Source organism: Cervus canadensis, chromosome 5 (assembly GCF_019320065.1).
Source record: "Cervus canadensis isolate Bull #8, Minnesota chromosome 5, ASM1932006v1, whole genome shotgun sequence".
Classification (NCBI taxonomy): Eukaryota; Metazoa; Chordata; class Mammalia; order Artiodactyla; family Cervidae; genus Cervus; species Cervus canadensis.
In genome coordinates this window covers 10,054,874-10,071,478 of record NC_057390.1, presented here as the reverse complement: position 1 = coordinate 10,071,478, position 16,605 = coordinate 10,054,874, and the positions used below count along the sequence as shown (strand labels likewise).

Sequence of the window (16,605 nt, the reverse complement as noted above, 5' to 3'; positions counted from 1 at the left end):
TCAAACCCATGTCCCCTGTATTGGCAGGGAGATTTGTAACCACTGGACCACCAGGGAAGTCTGACACAAATTTAATATGGCTTAAAACTTCTGTTTCGCTCTAATGAGTGTGGAAACCACATCAAACAGAAGAACTGGACTGTCTTAGTTTGCAGTTACCAGTAACTGATTATCATCACCCCATTATCAAGCCTAGGGAATTGTCTCCAGTCTTGTCATTTGCGTGTTAAAAAGCAAAGACATCACTTTGCTGCTGCTGCTGCCGCTGCTAAGTCACTTCAGTCGTGTCTGACTCTGTGCGACCCCATGGACGGTAGCCCACCAGGCTCCCCCATCCCTGGGATTCTCCAGGCAAGAACACTGGAGTGGGTTGCCATTTCCTTCTCCAATGCATGAAAGTGAAAAGTGAAAGCAAAGTCGCTCAGTTGTGTCTGACTCTTAGCGACCCCATGGATAGCAGCCTACCAGGCTCCTCCATCGATGGGATTTTCCAGGCAAGAGTACTGGAGTGGGGTGCCATTGCCTTCTCCGTCACTTTGCTAAGAAAGGTCCGTATAGTCAAACATGGTTTCTTCCAGTAGTCATGTACAGATGTGAGAGTTGGACCATAAATAAGGCTGAGCACCAAAGAACTGATGCTTTTGAATTGTGGTGCTGGAGAAGACTCCTGAGAGTCTGTTGGACTGTAAGCAGATCCAACCAGTCAATCCTAAGGGAAATCAATCCTGAATATTCATTGGAAGGACTGATGCTGAAGCTGAAGCTCCAGTACTTTGCTACCTGATGCAAAGAATTGACTCATTAGAAAAGATGCTTTCCTGATGCTGGGAAAGACTGAAGGCAAAAAGAGAAGAGGGTGGCAGAGAATGAGATGGTAAGATAGCATCACTGACTCAATGGACATGAAATTGAGCAAACTCTAGGAGATAGTGAAGCGCAGGGAAGCCTGGTGTTCTGCAGTCCATGGGATTGCAAAGAGTCAAACACCACTTAGCAATTGAACAACATCTTGTCATTTACAGGCTGAAAGAGCTTTCTCAGAAAATCCGAAAGGCCTGTGACATTACACTCTGACCAGTGATGGGGCTGTGATCTAGAATTCTAGATTAGTTGGTGCAAATCTTTCTTGGATCTCCAGGGAGGAGCTCTTCTCAAATATTAATGACAGAGTATAGTGGCAAAAAGGTGCCTCTAATGTCAGCTTTATACCACTTGCTAAAGCAAAGAACAAGGATCACAGTCCTACAAACATAAGGCCTTCCTATATAATTTGAGGTTGAGACCATGAGGACAATATGGGGACCAAAGGGGAAGCTTCTGATATGATCAGGAGTTCCTCTGAGGCAGCATGCAGAAATTCACAATCCTGACAAGCTGTGGTGAGTTGCAAACAAAAAGTAAAACAAGAAAAACCCTTTGGGGCTTGGAATGAACTGAGAACCTGCAGAACTGAGTATGTAAGACATTTGTGCTGCCCATCAGATACACAGCCACGTTATCCCCCAGTGCCCTTGTTTGGCAAGATAACCAAATATTTGCAAATTGGTAATGGAAAGACTGAAGATTATCACTGATCCTCTAATAAACATCACTGTATCTAATGTCAGTCTAACCGTTCATTGATTCAGAGAGATGGGTAGGAGGTGGATTTGTTCCTTGCTGCTCAAAGTGTGATCTTTGGACCAGCATGATTTGGTACCATTGGTGAGTTTGTTAAAAATGCAGAATTTGGGGCCCCCCACATAGCCATTGAGTCAGTATCTTCATTTAGCAAAATTTCCAGATGATTTTTAATACACATGAAAGTTTGAGAAGTCCTGGAACAGAACTCTACTGGAGGAATTGGTACAGAAATAGGTGAAGTTAATAAATGATATAGAAACAATAATGACAATAAAAACACTAATAACTAGGATCTAACTTGTACCCTCTAAATTTGCAGCATCTTCCCTTTTAGCTTATGTAGCCAAAATTAAAATTAAAAATTTCAACTAAAGCATGGTCTTGGGTAGATAGTTCTCTAGTGTAAGTTCTCAATGAGTATAGTACTTGCCTATGTTGATAGAACTAGGAAAACTTAGAGTTGCAAAAACGTAAGCTTCATGGAAAAATTTCTTGATTGGAAATAAATTCTGGGATTATATCTAGTAACTCAAATCTGGTTTAAAATTGTATTTTTCTTGAACTGACTATACCAAATATCTCCCTAAAATCAATCTCATGTTTAATACTGGTGTCTACTAGTGGCTTCCCTGGCGACTCAGTGGTAAAGAGTCTGCCTGCATTGCAAGAGACGTGGGTTCGATCCCTGAGTCAGGAAGATGTCCTGGAGAAGGAAATGGCAACACACTCCAATATTCTTGCCTAGGAAATCCCATGGATAGAGGAGCCTGGGAGGCTACAGTCCTTGGGATCACAAGAGTTGGACACAACTTAGTGACTAAACAACAACAAACTAGTGATGATGCTTTAATCATCTAACAATTTTGAAATCCTTGATATATACCTTGATATAATTAAATCAGAAATCTTAAATCTTATGGTCAATAAGACTTTAGATGTCTTTCCTGATATAAATGTGTCAAAAGATTAAATAAAATGGTTAAATAAAATGATTATATATATATATTTGCACTCATTGTAAAAGAATGGCAGTGAGATTTTTCAAATCCTTTTGTGATAGAATGCAACGACAGTATCAGAGCATTTGGAGCTATAATAAACCCCGCAAAACCATTTTCATGACAGCTAAAGCAATAATGGACATTTTCCCATAGATGGCATCTTACCCTGTTTATAGAGCCTGTTTTTCTCTTCTTTCTGCTGCACTGCATGGCTTGTGAGATCTTAGCTCTCCAACCAGGGATCGAACCCAGGCCACAGCAACGAAAGTGCGAGTCCTAACCATTGGACTGCCGGGGAATTTTCTCATTTTTCCCGCCCCCAGGGCTGAAATTTTATTTATTAAAATTTTTTTTTATTGCAAGATGTTTGCTTTACAATACTGTGCTGGCTTCTGCCGTTTATCAACGTGAATCAGCTACAGGCACACATACGTCCCTTCCCGCGTGAACCTCCCCCCCGCCTCCCACCCCCCACCCCACCCCGCTCCTCTAGGCTGGCACGAGCACTGGGTTGAGCTTCCTGTGTCACACAGCAAATTCCGACTGGCTGTCTGTTCCACACATGGTAATGCACACGTTTTCCTGCTACCCTCTCAATTCGTCCCACCCTCTCCCTCCCACACTGTCCACAGGTCTGTTCTCTGTGTCCGCATCTCCACTGCTGCCCTGCAGACAGGTTCATCAGTGCCATCTTTCTAGATTCCATACACACGCGTTAATATACAATGATTGTGTTTCTCTTTCTGACTTCACTCTGTACAATAGGCTCTAGGTTCATCCACCTTATTAGGACTGACAAATGCATTCTTTTTTTAAAGCTGAGTAATATACATTGTATATATGTACCACAAACAATAAATGCTGGAGAGGATGTGGAGAAGAGAGAATCCTCTTGCACTGCTGGTGGGAATATACTGAGAGAGCCACTATGGAGAGCAGTATGGAGGGTCCTTAAAAAACTAGGAAAAGAACTACCATATGACCCAGCAATCCCACCACTGGGCATATACCCTGAGGAAACCGTAACCGAGAGAAGCGTGTACCCCAATGTTTGTTGCAGCACTTTTGGCAAGAGATAGGACGTGGATGCAGCCTGGATGTCCACTGACAGATGAATGGATACAGAAATTGTGGTGTGTATATATATATATACACAATGGAATGTTCCTCATTTTAAAAAATATTTATTTATTTGTGTTGGGTCTTAGTTGCGGCATGTGTGGGATCTAGTTCCCTGACCAAGGATTGAATCTGGACCCCCTGCATTGGGAGCCCAGAGTCTTAGCCATTGGACTACCAGGGAAGTCCCCTCATTTGTTTTTATAAGATGCATAAATTAATAAAGAAATACAGTCCACAAGCTTTTTGGGTGGAAAATTGCAGCAGAGAGGAGTTTCCATTACTGCTTACAATAGAAAACTATATTTTACCAAAGAACGAGCAATGAGGCTACACATCTTTTTTTTTTTTTTTTTTGGCTACACATCTTTTAAAGTATGACCATCAAAGGCTTTGGCAATAGCGTATCTTATGCACAGAACTATTTTCATCCCAGTTACTTTAAGTATGTTCCCTGGGCATGCTGTTGATATTTATGTTAAGAAGATAGACAATATTAGTGCAAAAACAAAAATTTACTAAAATTCAGACTTCCCTGGTGGCTCAGACCGTAAGGAATCCACCTGCATGCGGGAGACCTGGAATTGTTTGATCCCTGGGTGGGGAAGATCCCCTGGAGGAGGGCATGGCAACCCACTCCAGTATTCTTGCCTGGAGAATCCCCACGGGCAGAGGAGCCTGGTGGCTGCAGTCCATGGGGTCACAGAGTCAGACACAACCGAGTGACTGAGCACAGCCCACAGCAAACATGAGGACAAAACCCTAGAGGATTTATACTCGCAATATAACGTGTCCGTAAGATAGCGGATTAAAATGCAAATGGAACAAAAGGAGGGAAATGAGTGGGATTTTCTAATTGCTTTATGTTCCATTCAGATACAAACAAGAGCTTGTGAGAAATGAGTCAATAGCTGAACACTCAACAGCAGGGCAGCAGGCCTCTCACAGGGAGGCAGACACTGCATCTGCCGTGTTTGTAGGAACTTTTGGCTCCTAAAGTGCCTGTTGGAGCTTTTTTGACACACACACTCAGCTGTTAGACAGTGTTGGGATCGACAGGCACAATGGTTCTTTGGAAGCCTCTCTGTAAAAGCAAATACTCCCTGACCATTTAAAATACTCTTTTAAATTAACAAAACTTCCCTCTCTCCCCCCGTTGTATGTAATCTGTTTCCTGCAAAATGGAAACATCCCTTAAAAAAATTACTCAGCCTTAACACTGTTCGGTTGTGTTCAGCACCAGTTCTCAAGCCAGAAACTTTTTCCATCATAAATCAATTAACATCACGGTTCTTTAGTCTTTTTTTTTTTCCACAAGCTCACCCCTGAATGAGCCATTCTGGGACATAAATGTTCCAAATATACTCCCCATCGCTATCACCTCTTCCAGCTGATCTAAAGGGACTATTTGAAGCTATAGTATGAGGAAGAAGTCACTTATGTGTCCAAGACATGCTAGACAGAGGAGCAGAAAACAGGCCCCAAGAGCAGTGACAGAAGCCTCCCCCGTAAGTTTTAAACTTCAGAAAACATGTGAACAAGGAGGCCAAAAGCCGCAAAATGGGAAAAACCAACTTGAGAAGCTACTGATTTAAGCACGGATAGAACTTGGCAGAACTTTCTGAGGGAAGTGTCCTCCAGAAAGGTGAGGCTGGACCCTGGGAGGGGTAAGAAAGAGCAATGAGGATGGCCTGGTGATGATAGTAAAAGCGAAGTCGCTCAGTCGTGTCCGACTCTTTGCGACCCCATGGACCATAGCCTACCGGGCTCCTCTGTCCATGGGATTTTCCAGGCAAGAGTACTGGAGTGGGTTGTCATTCCCTTCTCCAGGGGATCTTCCTGACCCAGGGATCGAACCCAGGTCTCCCACATTATAGGCAGACGCTTTACCGTCTGAGCCACCAGGGAAGTCCTGGGAACAGAGATAGTAAAGGATGCAATATCACAGAAAACAGTAGTGATGATGGGATATCTTTGGCCTATGAGGGGCCATGTGGAGAGCCTGTTCCCCGCTCTGAAGCGTCAGGCCAGTAACTGCTCAGATGGACAGGGCCCTGGCAGAGGGTGCAGAGCCTCACCTGCAGGATGGGAGCCAGGAAGACAGAGGTCCCTGTCAGGATGAAGACGATGATGCCAGTCACTCTCTGCTCCCTGGAGAGAAGAGCACATGGTCAGGGTGGGCAGACGCTCTGTGACAGTCCAGCCTTCTGCGGGCACTTGAAGGCTGTGTCCAAGGCCCTGGGCTCTGCCTTGCTCTCCCACTCCAGAGAGTAAACCCCTGACCTGAGGACAAGCTGCCCAGCACATGCGTAGAGAGTGAATCTGACTGAGGTGCGGGCATTTGTAGGGGCCTTCAGGAGGTTGTTCAGGGGGTGCATGAGCCACACCACCTTGGGTTGAATCCTGGCTCTGCCACTTACTAGCCATGTGGCATCAGGCAAGGCCCTAAACGTCTTCAGCATCGGGAGAATGCACCTCACGGCGCCCACCTCAGGGGTAGTTGTGAGGATGAAGTGGGAGATGAAGTGCTCATTATCCCTGCCTTTCAACTGTAATAAGACCTCATGTCTGTGGGCCATGACTGATGAGGATGTAGGGGAAGGGGGCCAGGCTGCTGGCAGAACAGGTATGGGGGCTGGAGGGCAGGTGTGTTTTCTGGAGTGCTCAGACCCAGGCACAAGCCTGGAGGGAGCTTGGGGCTTTTGGGCAGACTGCTCAGGCCCAGCCATCTGGGGCTTGGCGATCCAGGAGAGGACACTGCCCTGACCCCAGAAACCTCACTTGGGGCCTGCTGGGTGGTCCAGGTATTCTCAAGCCATGGGCAGAAGTTCTTAGGGCAGTCATGTATGAGAACTTCAGTGTCTGATGCGGGCTCACCCCAAGGCTCCTAAGGGGTGGAAGATGCACTTCCCTGCCTGAAACAGCTCAGGGACCTGACTTGGGCATGAGCAGAGGGGCGAGGGAAGGAACGGAAGTGACAGGCCATGGGCCACAGCCCAAGGGTAGAAGTGGTCCTGGAAAGGCTTTATGGAGGAATGAGATTGAGCAGGACATGAACCCTGATTGGGGGGTTTGAGGGATGGCATGGCAGGGAGTCTTAAAGAGGGGACAAAAATCAGGTCAGAAGGTGCTCTGTGGGAACCCTTGAGTGGCCTATATAGGCGAGAAGTGAGAGTGTGTGAAGGGGCTGCTGGGAATCCGTTAAGAAAAAAATGCCACTACACCTGAACTTTTGTCTTCCTCTTCCCTCCCTTCAGAGCTATCACGCCTATCTCTGTAGATCTGGGATTGTTAGAGAAGGGGCCCTATTCACCCAGACACCTCGATGGTAAGAAAAACCCACTCCCCACCCCAGACTGACCCAAACTCCTGCTCAGGTGGTCCGACCTTCACCTACCTGACCCCCAGGAACTGGGGCTGCTCCCCAGGGGCGCTGGTCTCTGTCTCCATCTTGAGGCTGTCGATGTGGGCGATGGAGATGACCGTGGCAGCCACGTACCAGGGGAGCCCCATGAAGGAGCAGAGAGCCATGAGGATGCCCACCCAGAAGAGGTCCAGATGGTAGCCAGCCGCCTTCTGCAGAGGCAGTGGGAGGGAGGAAGCTGTCTAGGGAGCCTGTTCCCAACCACCTGTTGGGGTGGGGTGGGAGAGACAGAACTCTCCCAAGCAGCCGTTTTGTGGAAGATGTTTTGAGGGCTCTCCTCAGCCTTCTGGAGAGTACTGTGCAAGGACTGCCACCCTAGGGTGATCAGGCCTTACCAACCCCAGAGTTTGGTGAACCAGGGAACTGATGCAGGTCAGGGAGGAGAGAGGTGTTCAGGCTCAGGGAGGCCCTGGGTGTGGGTCCTTGGGAAGCAGGGTCTTCTGCCCAGCAGTGCAACATCTCTACAGTTCCCTAATGAGATGCCCCAAATGGAGCATGTCTAGCCCAGGCCTAGAGTGGTCCAGATTGGGATGGGGGAGAGGATAGCTGGAGTCTCCTCAGACCCAGAAGCAGGGAGAGGAGTTGGAGGGGCCAGGAAGGTGAAGAATGCTCCTCTGTCTATGGTCTGGATCAAAATCCTCTTGTTAGCATCTGTTCAGACTTCCAAGTTCAATGTCGGGAAACAGAGGAGAGTCACTTTGGGAGAAGCGAGGAGCCCATGCCCAGGGGCCCACCCTGGGTTTGGCCCTGGCCCTTGGAGCCTCCCTCTGGCCCTTCTGGCTTTATCCACATCTGGAGGTCACATGCCCCCTGCCCACCCCGGAACTCCAGTCTTCTGGAGTTCCTCATACTTGCTTCACAAATGGCCCAACATTTTGCAGGAAGCAACACCTCCTCCTTCATCCCTTCTGACTCTGTGGGAAGAGGCTGTGCCCCTACCTCCTAGCACCAGGCTTACCCTCAGCTTGTTCTCCTTCCGGTTGACTATGACGGCGGTGATCTGCTGGTCCATGAAGATCAGGATCGTCACCAGCAGGGCAGGCAGGATGCTCGCTAGGTACACCCACCACGGGTTCTTCCCAAAGGGGGCCACGAACCAGCCTCGGTCAGGCCGTGTGGGCTGAACAGAGCAAAGGAGAGGGCCCTTTCCTCTCTCCCTTGTCCTGGAGCACTTGTTGTCCCAGTGGCCCACTCTCCCAGACCTCTGCTCTTCCCACACCTGGAGTACTTTTCAAGTGCATTCTTTCTCCTTAAAGCCATTAGGTACCTGCATCTTTAAAGAGATCCAGGAGGCACAGGGGTCTTGGGAAGGATGTGGTTGTCTACAGAACAAAGGAGATGATTTGATGCAGTCGCCCTGGGCTTGTTTGGGAAAGAGGGTGGTGGAGAGTCAGAGGACATTGGGAGAGAGTTTGTGGTCACTAATTGCAAAATATGCTAACAAGAAGTGGGAATGAGGCCTAAAAGCAAGAAAAATGAAAATGAGAGGGCCATTGCCTGACACTTTCTGCCTCTCCTCTGAATCATCTGTCAGGGGAGTGTGATAGGGTTGTCTGTAAAACACCAAACATTAATTCGGACTTGCATATTGAGAATGAGGCATTATTTGTGCAGGAGCTGGGCTGAAGTTTATCTTCTGCTTATTTAAGAGAAAGAAATACTTTAAATTTCAAGGCCAGCATGAGTTTTTATGAGATGTTAAAGCTGAAATAATGTTGCAAAGATCAAGCCCTCAAAAGTAGGGAAGGCCAGTTCTGGAACCTCTACCTCCCAGCTCAGTTTAGGTGGATGGCGCTCCTTGTGAGGCAGCAGGGCTCAAGCAGAGCTACAAGCAAATAGCACCAACTCCGGACTAATGGCTCAGTCAGTAAAGAATTCGCCTAGAGCATAGGAGACCCAGGTTCGATCCCTGGGTTGTGAAGATCCCTTGGAGAAGGAAATGGCAACCCACTCCAGTATTCTTGCCTGGAAAATCCCATGGACAGAGGAGCCTGGTGGGCTACAGTCCATGGGGTCACAAGAGTTTGACATGACTTAGCAACTAAACCACCACTACTAATGGGAAATTTATGAGACTTAAGCAGGCCCTGGAAGTTCCTGGAGGACTTGTTAAAATGCAGAGTGCTGAACCACACCCCCCAGATTTTCAGATCACACGCGGAGGACCATTGGTTTGTGTTTGTTTTGTTCACCTTGCGACTTGCAAGATCTCATTTCCCTGACCAGGAACTGATCCTGGGCCATGGTAGTGATAGCCCGGCATCCTAACCACTCAGCTACTAGGGATCTCTCGAGGATCACTGTTTTAAAGGATCATTTTCAACAGATCCCAAGTGGCTCATGTTATAGACTACCATGAGTGAGGGAATTGTAGACCCATAAATGGAAATCAAGGGGCTTCAGCTTGACTGAAGGGTGGATTCCAGCACCTTCGCTTTATCCTGTGGCTACACAGCAGAAATTTATTATGGACATATCTGCAAGCCACCGCCTCCAAGGACTGCCCCCAGCAGGCTGTGTAGTGAAAGGGTGAAGCATATACAGGGAACCGATGTGGTCTCTTGGCTGAGTACATTAAAAACTTGATCAGCATAGAAGGGAACAGATCTGCAGCTGGGGGGCAGGCAGAAAAAATGCCCAGAGCAGGGTTCCAGAGCAAACCTTAATTTCGCTGGGCACCAGCAGCTTGGGGGTTGCCAAGCCGAAACAGGCATCAATTCCACAGAAGAGCAGGATGGAGAAGATGATGGAAAAGTCAGCTATTAGGGCGCGAACCTGCAAAAGAGAGATGAGCAAATCAGAGAAGCTCCTGCCCGCTCCAGGCAGGTATCATCCTCCAGCAGCAAAGAGGAGAGCTGCTGACAGCTTGAGCTCCGGAGTCAGAACACCCATCTCCGTCTGTCTCAGAGGGTACCAGTTGTTCTCTAAGCTGGATGAACCTGGTGTCACTCCCACCCATTGCTTTTTGTCTCCAACACTTGGTTTTCTAAAACCTTTGTGTTTTTACCAGTCTGACAGCTGTGAAATGGTATGTTCTTACTCTTCTCTGCAACACTGAATTTCAAGAGGCAATGTGGTGGTTTGTAAGTAATTTGACAGCAGAAAAGGTAGTGATTTTTTTAAAAGTCTTCATTGAGTTTGTTACAATACTGCTTCTATTTTACATTTTGGTTTTTTGGCCACCAGGCATGTGGGATCTTAGCTCCAACCAAGAATCGAACTTGCACCCCCTGCTTTGGAAGGCAAAGTCTTAACTACTGGTTCACCAGGGAAGTCCTAGGACTTTGTTTTAATCCATTTGTATTGCAAGTACACTGTTTTTCACTCAAGTTGTATTGTGTAAAGGCCAAATAAAAGACTCTTTAGAAAGAGTAAATAGGTAAAAGAGAATGAAGAACCTAAGAATAAATCTAATAAAAAATGTGCAAGACCTCAAGATCAAAACTTATAAAACACTATGAAGAGAAAAAAAACACCTTAATAAATGACAAGTCATATCACATTCATGGGGGCTTCCCTGGTAACTCAGCTGGCAAAGAACCCCCCCTGCCAGTGCAGGAGACCTGGGTTTGATCCCTGGGTTGGGAAGATCCCTTGGAGAAGGGCATGGCAACCCACTCCAGTATGCTTGCCTGGAGAATCCCATGGACAGAGGAGCCTGGCAGACTATAGTCCATGGGGGTGCAAAGAGTCAGACAGGACTAAGTGGCTAAGCACAGCACAGCATACCATATTCATGGATAAGAAGACTCAGAATTTCTCCTCAAGTTGACATTTAGAGTTAACATCATTCTATCAAAATTCCAACAAGTTTTTATTTTGGCGAACTTTAAGACTCTAAAATTTATGTGGAAATGCAAAAGGCCAAGGCATTATTGGAAAAAAAAGGACAAAGAGGGAAAGTTTGGTCTGTAAGATATACATATGTATTAATCAGTCTTAGAAATGAAGATTGATATTGACATAAAATAAATCAGTGAAACAGAATAAAAAAAACTTAGAAACAGATCCCATCACATATGAACATTTGGTATATGGCAAGGGACACACTGCTTCCCTTGTGGTTCAGCTGGTAAAGAATCCTCCTGCAATGCAGGAGACCTGGGTTCCATCCCTAGGTTGGGGAGGTCTCCTGGAGAAGGGAAAGGCTACCCACTCCAGTATTCTGGCCTGGAGATTTCCATGGACTACAGTCCATGGGGCCGCAAAGAGTCAGACACGACTGAGCGACTTTCACTTCCAAGGGGGACACTGCAGATCAGTGGGCCTCTTAAAAAAAAAAAAAAGTGCTGGAGCAATTGGCTATCAAAATAAAAACCACTCTCTCACACTTAACATCAAAAGCAATCCTGGAAGATTATAGATTTAACATGAAAGGAAAAACAATGAAGCTTTGAGAAGATGGAATGTCTCCTATCCAATATTGTCTTTGAGGAAAAATTTGATATATTTGATTACAGTGAAGCTAAGAATCTCCATTAATCAAAATATACCATTAAGGAACTTCCCTGGTGGTCCAGTGGTTGGGAGTCTGCCTGTCAATGCAGGGGACACAGGAAGATCCTACATGCTGCCGAGCAACTAAACCCGTGCTCCGCGATTAGAGCAACCACCACAGTGAGAAGCCTGTGCACCACAACTAGAGATTAGCCCCTGCTCACCACAGCTACAGAAAGCCCCTGTGCAGCCGTGAAGACTCGGCACAGCCGGAAAAAAAAAAAAAAGGAGATCCCATTAGCAAAGTAACAAGGCCAGTCATGGAGCAGGAGAAGATATATGATCACAAAAAAGTTTCTATCCAGAATGTATAAACAGTTGCAAATTGGAAAAAAAAAGACAATCCGATTGAACATATGCGAGAAATTGAAATAGTCTCTTACAAGAAGAAAGTCAATGGTCTTATGGCCAATAAACACATGAAAAGATTTTCAACTTACTAGTCGCTGGGGAAATAAAATGAAGAAAACCACAATATACTACTAGGCTAAAGAAAAAAGTCTGATAATATCAAGTGTTGTCATGAGGACTTGACAACAAAGGAACCCAGTTCTCTCTGACTACAAAGTCTGTGCTCTTAACAAAAGAAAACATCACTGAGCAAGAGCTGATGTGGACCCATCACATGGACCAGAACCCTCTCAGGGACTCAGCAGAGGCCGCCACGTGGACTGTCTGATGAGAGGCCCCCTTCTAACTGCAGGGTGAAGTTACCTTCGTAGGGAAGTAACGGCTGAATTTGAACTTCTTCAGGGTCAGGGTCATGGAGTATGTCCCGAAGAAAAGGATGAATGACATGAGTGCCAGGTCTGGGATGAACTGGCAGGAATTACCAAGGAGGCGCCCACCATAGTTCAAACACTCCTTTTTGCTCAGCAGGGACCAGTCCAGCGCTGTGAGGTTAAGAGGATTGTACTTGGAGACCAAGACAGAAGAGAAACAGTCAGGGCCTTCCTGGCAGGTCAGCTGTGTCCCCCCACCTGCAGCTTCCAGGCAGCCCACACAGCCCTCCCATGCTCAAAGGGGGGGTCCCAGCTCTCCTGCCCCATGATGGTGCCCACAAACAGAGCTATGCTTCTGGGGACAGGCTGTTGCAAGGAACGACAAGCAGGAGGCTCCCTGGGAAGGTCAGAAGCTGACACGTGCTTCTTCATTGTGTTCTAGGAGGTACTGCTGTGTTTGGAGGAAAAGTGCAGGTCTGGCTCCCATCCCAGTCAACCATGGGTCCTGTCCACACCGCCTTCCTGGAGTGTCTCACATGTATCCCCCCTTTCCTTCCTCTTTGAACACCCTTTCACAAACTGGGGCTCACACCCCACCTTTGTCAGACTTAGTCACTTCAGTCACTTGACCTTTGGTGTCCCAGATGCTTAAAATCCAGGGCACACAAAACAATTATGTATGTGTATATAATATACATTCCTATACATATTCATATATATATGTTCCTAAGTATGTACATGTACATACATTCGTATACATGTCTCTACATATAATAAAAGGAGAGTAATTTATTTAAAAATTTATATTTTGAAAAATCAATGTGCAGGTATTCAGGAATCCACATAATGAACTAAACAGATGCTTGCCACTAGCCATTATGTATGTTTGTATTAAGAGAAGCGTGGTAGTTTGATATAATGATGGTCCCCAATGAATAATGCCACCCTGTGTTCACACGCCTCGGCAATGTGATATTCACAGTTCTTCTACAGACAAAATCCCTTAAATGTCTGAAATAAGAGGAGAGGACTTACCAGAGAAGTGTTGGTATTTGGTGGCAGCGTGGCTGAAGCATTGAACACGGTTGTATTCGCTGTGGATGAGCAAAGGGCATAGGGAAGGGTCATCGACTGCTGGGTGGGGAGCCTGCACCCCACCCTGGGCCCCACCCTTTCACATTTCCTTCCAGTTCCTTAGGGCCAAAGACTGGCTTTCATTGAGAGGGTAGCTGCCCCTCTTCACTCTTCTCACTTTGCCCGGGGAGGGACCCTAGGCCACAGTTCTGATAGATTAGCTGCATCAGGTTAGGACAGATCCTGTCTGATTTCAAAGGGCTGGCTTTAAAAACTGCCGCCAAGACAAAAGTCTAACACAAGTGGGTAAATAATGTGCCTTATGAAACCCTACCACTCACCTGACCAGTGTCTCTGCTCTTAGACTTTAAAAAACATCTTCAAAGAACTTACTCTTTGCCATGCATTATGCCAAACACTTAAACACATCATCTTGCTAAGTTCCTAAATCCCCAAGAAATCTCCCCATTGTAAAGATGAGGTAACTGAGGCCCAGAGAGGCTAAGTAACCTGCCCATTGCCCAAGGTCACACAACTCCTACCTGAAGGAGCCACTATCTATCCCAGACAGGCTGGCTGAAGCCGACACACCTCCCAACTCTAGACAGAGAGCTTCCTTTCCTGCTCTGCTCCCTTTCAAATTACACTTCCCTTCGCTCCTGCCCTCTCCATATGTGTTTTGTTTTGGTTTTTTAGGTCAGCTGGGCCTGCAAGAACTTGTTTGATATCTTTCCTAATCTGCCCCTTAAGTGCTTGCCGAGGAAAATTAAAGCTGGGTCCAGGACCAGAAGGAGAATCAGGACCCCAGAGGTGCTGCTCTCAGCCGCTCACTCTGGATCCCTTGTCCAGGTTGGATCCCCAGCCTCAGTGCCCTGAGTGAGTGCAGCAGAGAAGGGTTCCTTTCCGGGGCCATGAGATGAGTTGAGAGGAACTATAACTCCCGTCCCTGGGGGATGCGGCCATTTATTAACAGGCAGCTTTGGAGGGCTGCTTGTTGCCATCTCTCTTGCTCCTGCACTGCACGGGTGAAGGGGAAGGGCCAGAGCCTCCTTGCCTTCCAAATGAAGGCTGACTCAGCTCTTCCTCTGTGGCTGACTTGAGCAGGAAGGAAGGAGGCCCAGCTGGCTGGCTGGCAATGACCTGAAATGCATCACAAGCCCCATGTGGCTCCTGCTGGCTCTGATTAGGAACCCAAAGGGAAGAAGAGGCTATTCTTGAAGCATCCTGCAACCTCCAATAAACTGTCATGGGGTGGATGTGATCAAGGACCCTCTAATGTGGCCCATACTTGGGCATTTGCAGCTGGGAGTAGCTAAGGAATTCAGTCTTGATCCATAGCAGAATATTTTGAGAAGTTCTACAAACCCAGAGGTTTGTTACATTATTCTGAAGAGAAATCAAGGACAGCTGCTGCCTTTCCTCATACTACTGACCAAAAGAACACGATGCACAGTTAACAATGGAGCAGAGAAGGCGAGCAGGAAGGCTGACTCAGGGCTACACGCACAAATGCTACAGGACTCCCAGCTAACATCTGAGCTGGGGAGTGCAGTGCCGTTCTATTGCCCAAGTTGTCAGACCAGGTTTTCCTTTGATGTCTTCTGCTTAGGCTTTATCATTCTTTGAAATTGAGAACAATATAAGGTTTATTTGAAAGCCACTTGGAGATGAAGGAAGAACTGTAACATGGAAAATCCCAGAAAAGTTCCAGCTATCAAATAGTTTTAAATTCTAGTGTTTACAAAGTGGTACTCACTTGGGATTGAAAGCAGCCAAGTCAGTGTATGCAGCATCCATAAACAGAATACAAATCAGTTACAATGGAAACAAGATTAAATTAAAAAGAGTGCCCCCAAATAAGCTCTTATGATAAAGAGTGAGAGTGCCATGGTCAAACTGGGTTTTGCAGTAACACTAGGGTTATGGAACTATTAGAAAATGAGTGGCCCATGGACTGGGAAAGAAACCATCCTAGTTAGCTCCCTCACTCTAGTCTGCTAAACATCTAGAATCTTCCCTTTCATATTCTCCTAATCAAAACTAACTTGTCCTGTTTCCTATTCATTTACTTTTCATGAAGAAACTGACAACCTAATCTCACTAGCACTAGTTGCTAATAATGATTTGGTTTCGTAGAGCTGTGGTTCTCAAACTTAAGCATGAGAATCACCCAGAAGGCTTGCTAATATACAGTTGGCTCTACCCCCCAGTTTCTGATTCAGCAGGTCTGGGGTGGTGCCTGAGAATCCGCATTCCTAACAAGTTCCCAGATAGTGCTCATGATGTGTCTAGGGACCAACTTTGAGAACCAAGGCAATAGCATGACCCGAAAGAATGCAGTGACATTAGGGGCCTGGGCCAGGTCAGACCAGATGCTATTTGGAGTTAGGTGGATTCGATAATGGTTCCCAAATCCTACCTTATATGTCCTTTCATGCTTACATCCCCTGTTCCTAGGGAACCCCTATATTTGGTTTCTCCTGTGGATAGATGATTCCCAGAATGTCCATATGACCTCAGAATTTGGACCGTTTCTGAAAGAAATCAAGCCTGTGTGGTTCTAAAAGCCATGTTTGTGGGAACATGTGTATTTAATGCGACGGACCTGTAGTTCAAAGGGTGTGAGCAGAAAATGAAAGTGACCCAGTGGGGCTTGGCCCACAGAGGCAGGATATACTCTAGGGTGTGATGACAAGAGCCAGCAGGTGGGGTCTCCTCAGTCTCCTGAGCAAGCAACATGCCCTGGCTCAGGGTGAAGGACAGCTTCACCTACTGCTGGATTTTAATGAAATACCTCAAAATTAGTGATAGAGAAAAGAAAAAAAGAAAAAAATAGGTCTAGACATCTTTACAAATTCAATGCAGTGACAGAGGGTGAGAGCATACAACCAAAACCACATTCTCTGAGGTCAGAAAACTTTATAAGGCCTAGTCTAAAGTAGAGTGCATGGTAATTATGCAACAAATATTTTGGTTGACTTATGATCAATTATTTTTAATCAATCATATGTATTAAGGTGCTGAACAACACAGTGTCTACTTATGTGCAATTCCAACCCAGTCTGAGTATAGATATGAAAACCTCACAAGCATCCCATGAGACCAGCAGGGCCAGCACTGATACCCTCTCTTCTACAGCTAAGAA

At 46.4% G+C, this 16,605-nt stretch overlaps 1 protein-coding gene across 2 annotated transcripts in view; it reads right to left on the bottom strand.

Moving 5' to 3' along the window:
• The window catches only part of SLC4A5 (solute carrier family 4 member 5), a 126,290-nt gene that overhangs the window by 9,775 nt on the left and 99,910 nt on the right, over window positions 1-16,605 (bottom strand). For both annotated transcript variants that reach the window (XM_043468135.1, XM_043468136.1), the window contains exons 16-21: window positions 13,422-13,480; window positions 12,379-12,579; window positions 9,829-9,942; window positions 8,126-8,287; window positions 7,141-7,319; window positions 5,822-5,894 (exon numbers count right to left, since the gene is read on the bottom strand). In XM_043468135.1, coding sequence (XP_043324070.1) covers window positions 5,822-5,894; window positions 7,141-7,319; window positions 8,126-8,287; window positions 9,829-9,942; window positions 12,379-12,579; window positions 13,422-13,480 — 788 coding nt within the window. The remainder of the gene's footprint in view (window positions 1-5,821; window positions 5,895-7,140; window positions 7,320-8,125; window positions 8,288-9,828; window positions 9,943-12,378; window positions 12,580-13,421; window positions 13,481-16,605) is intronic.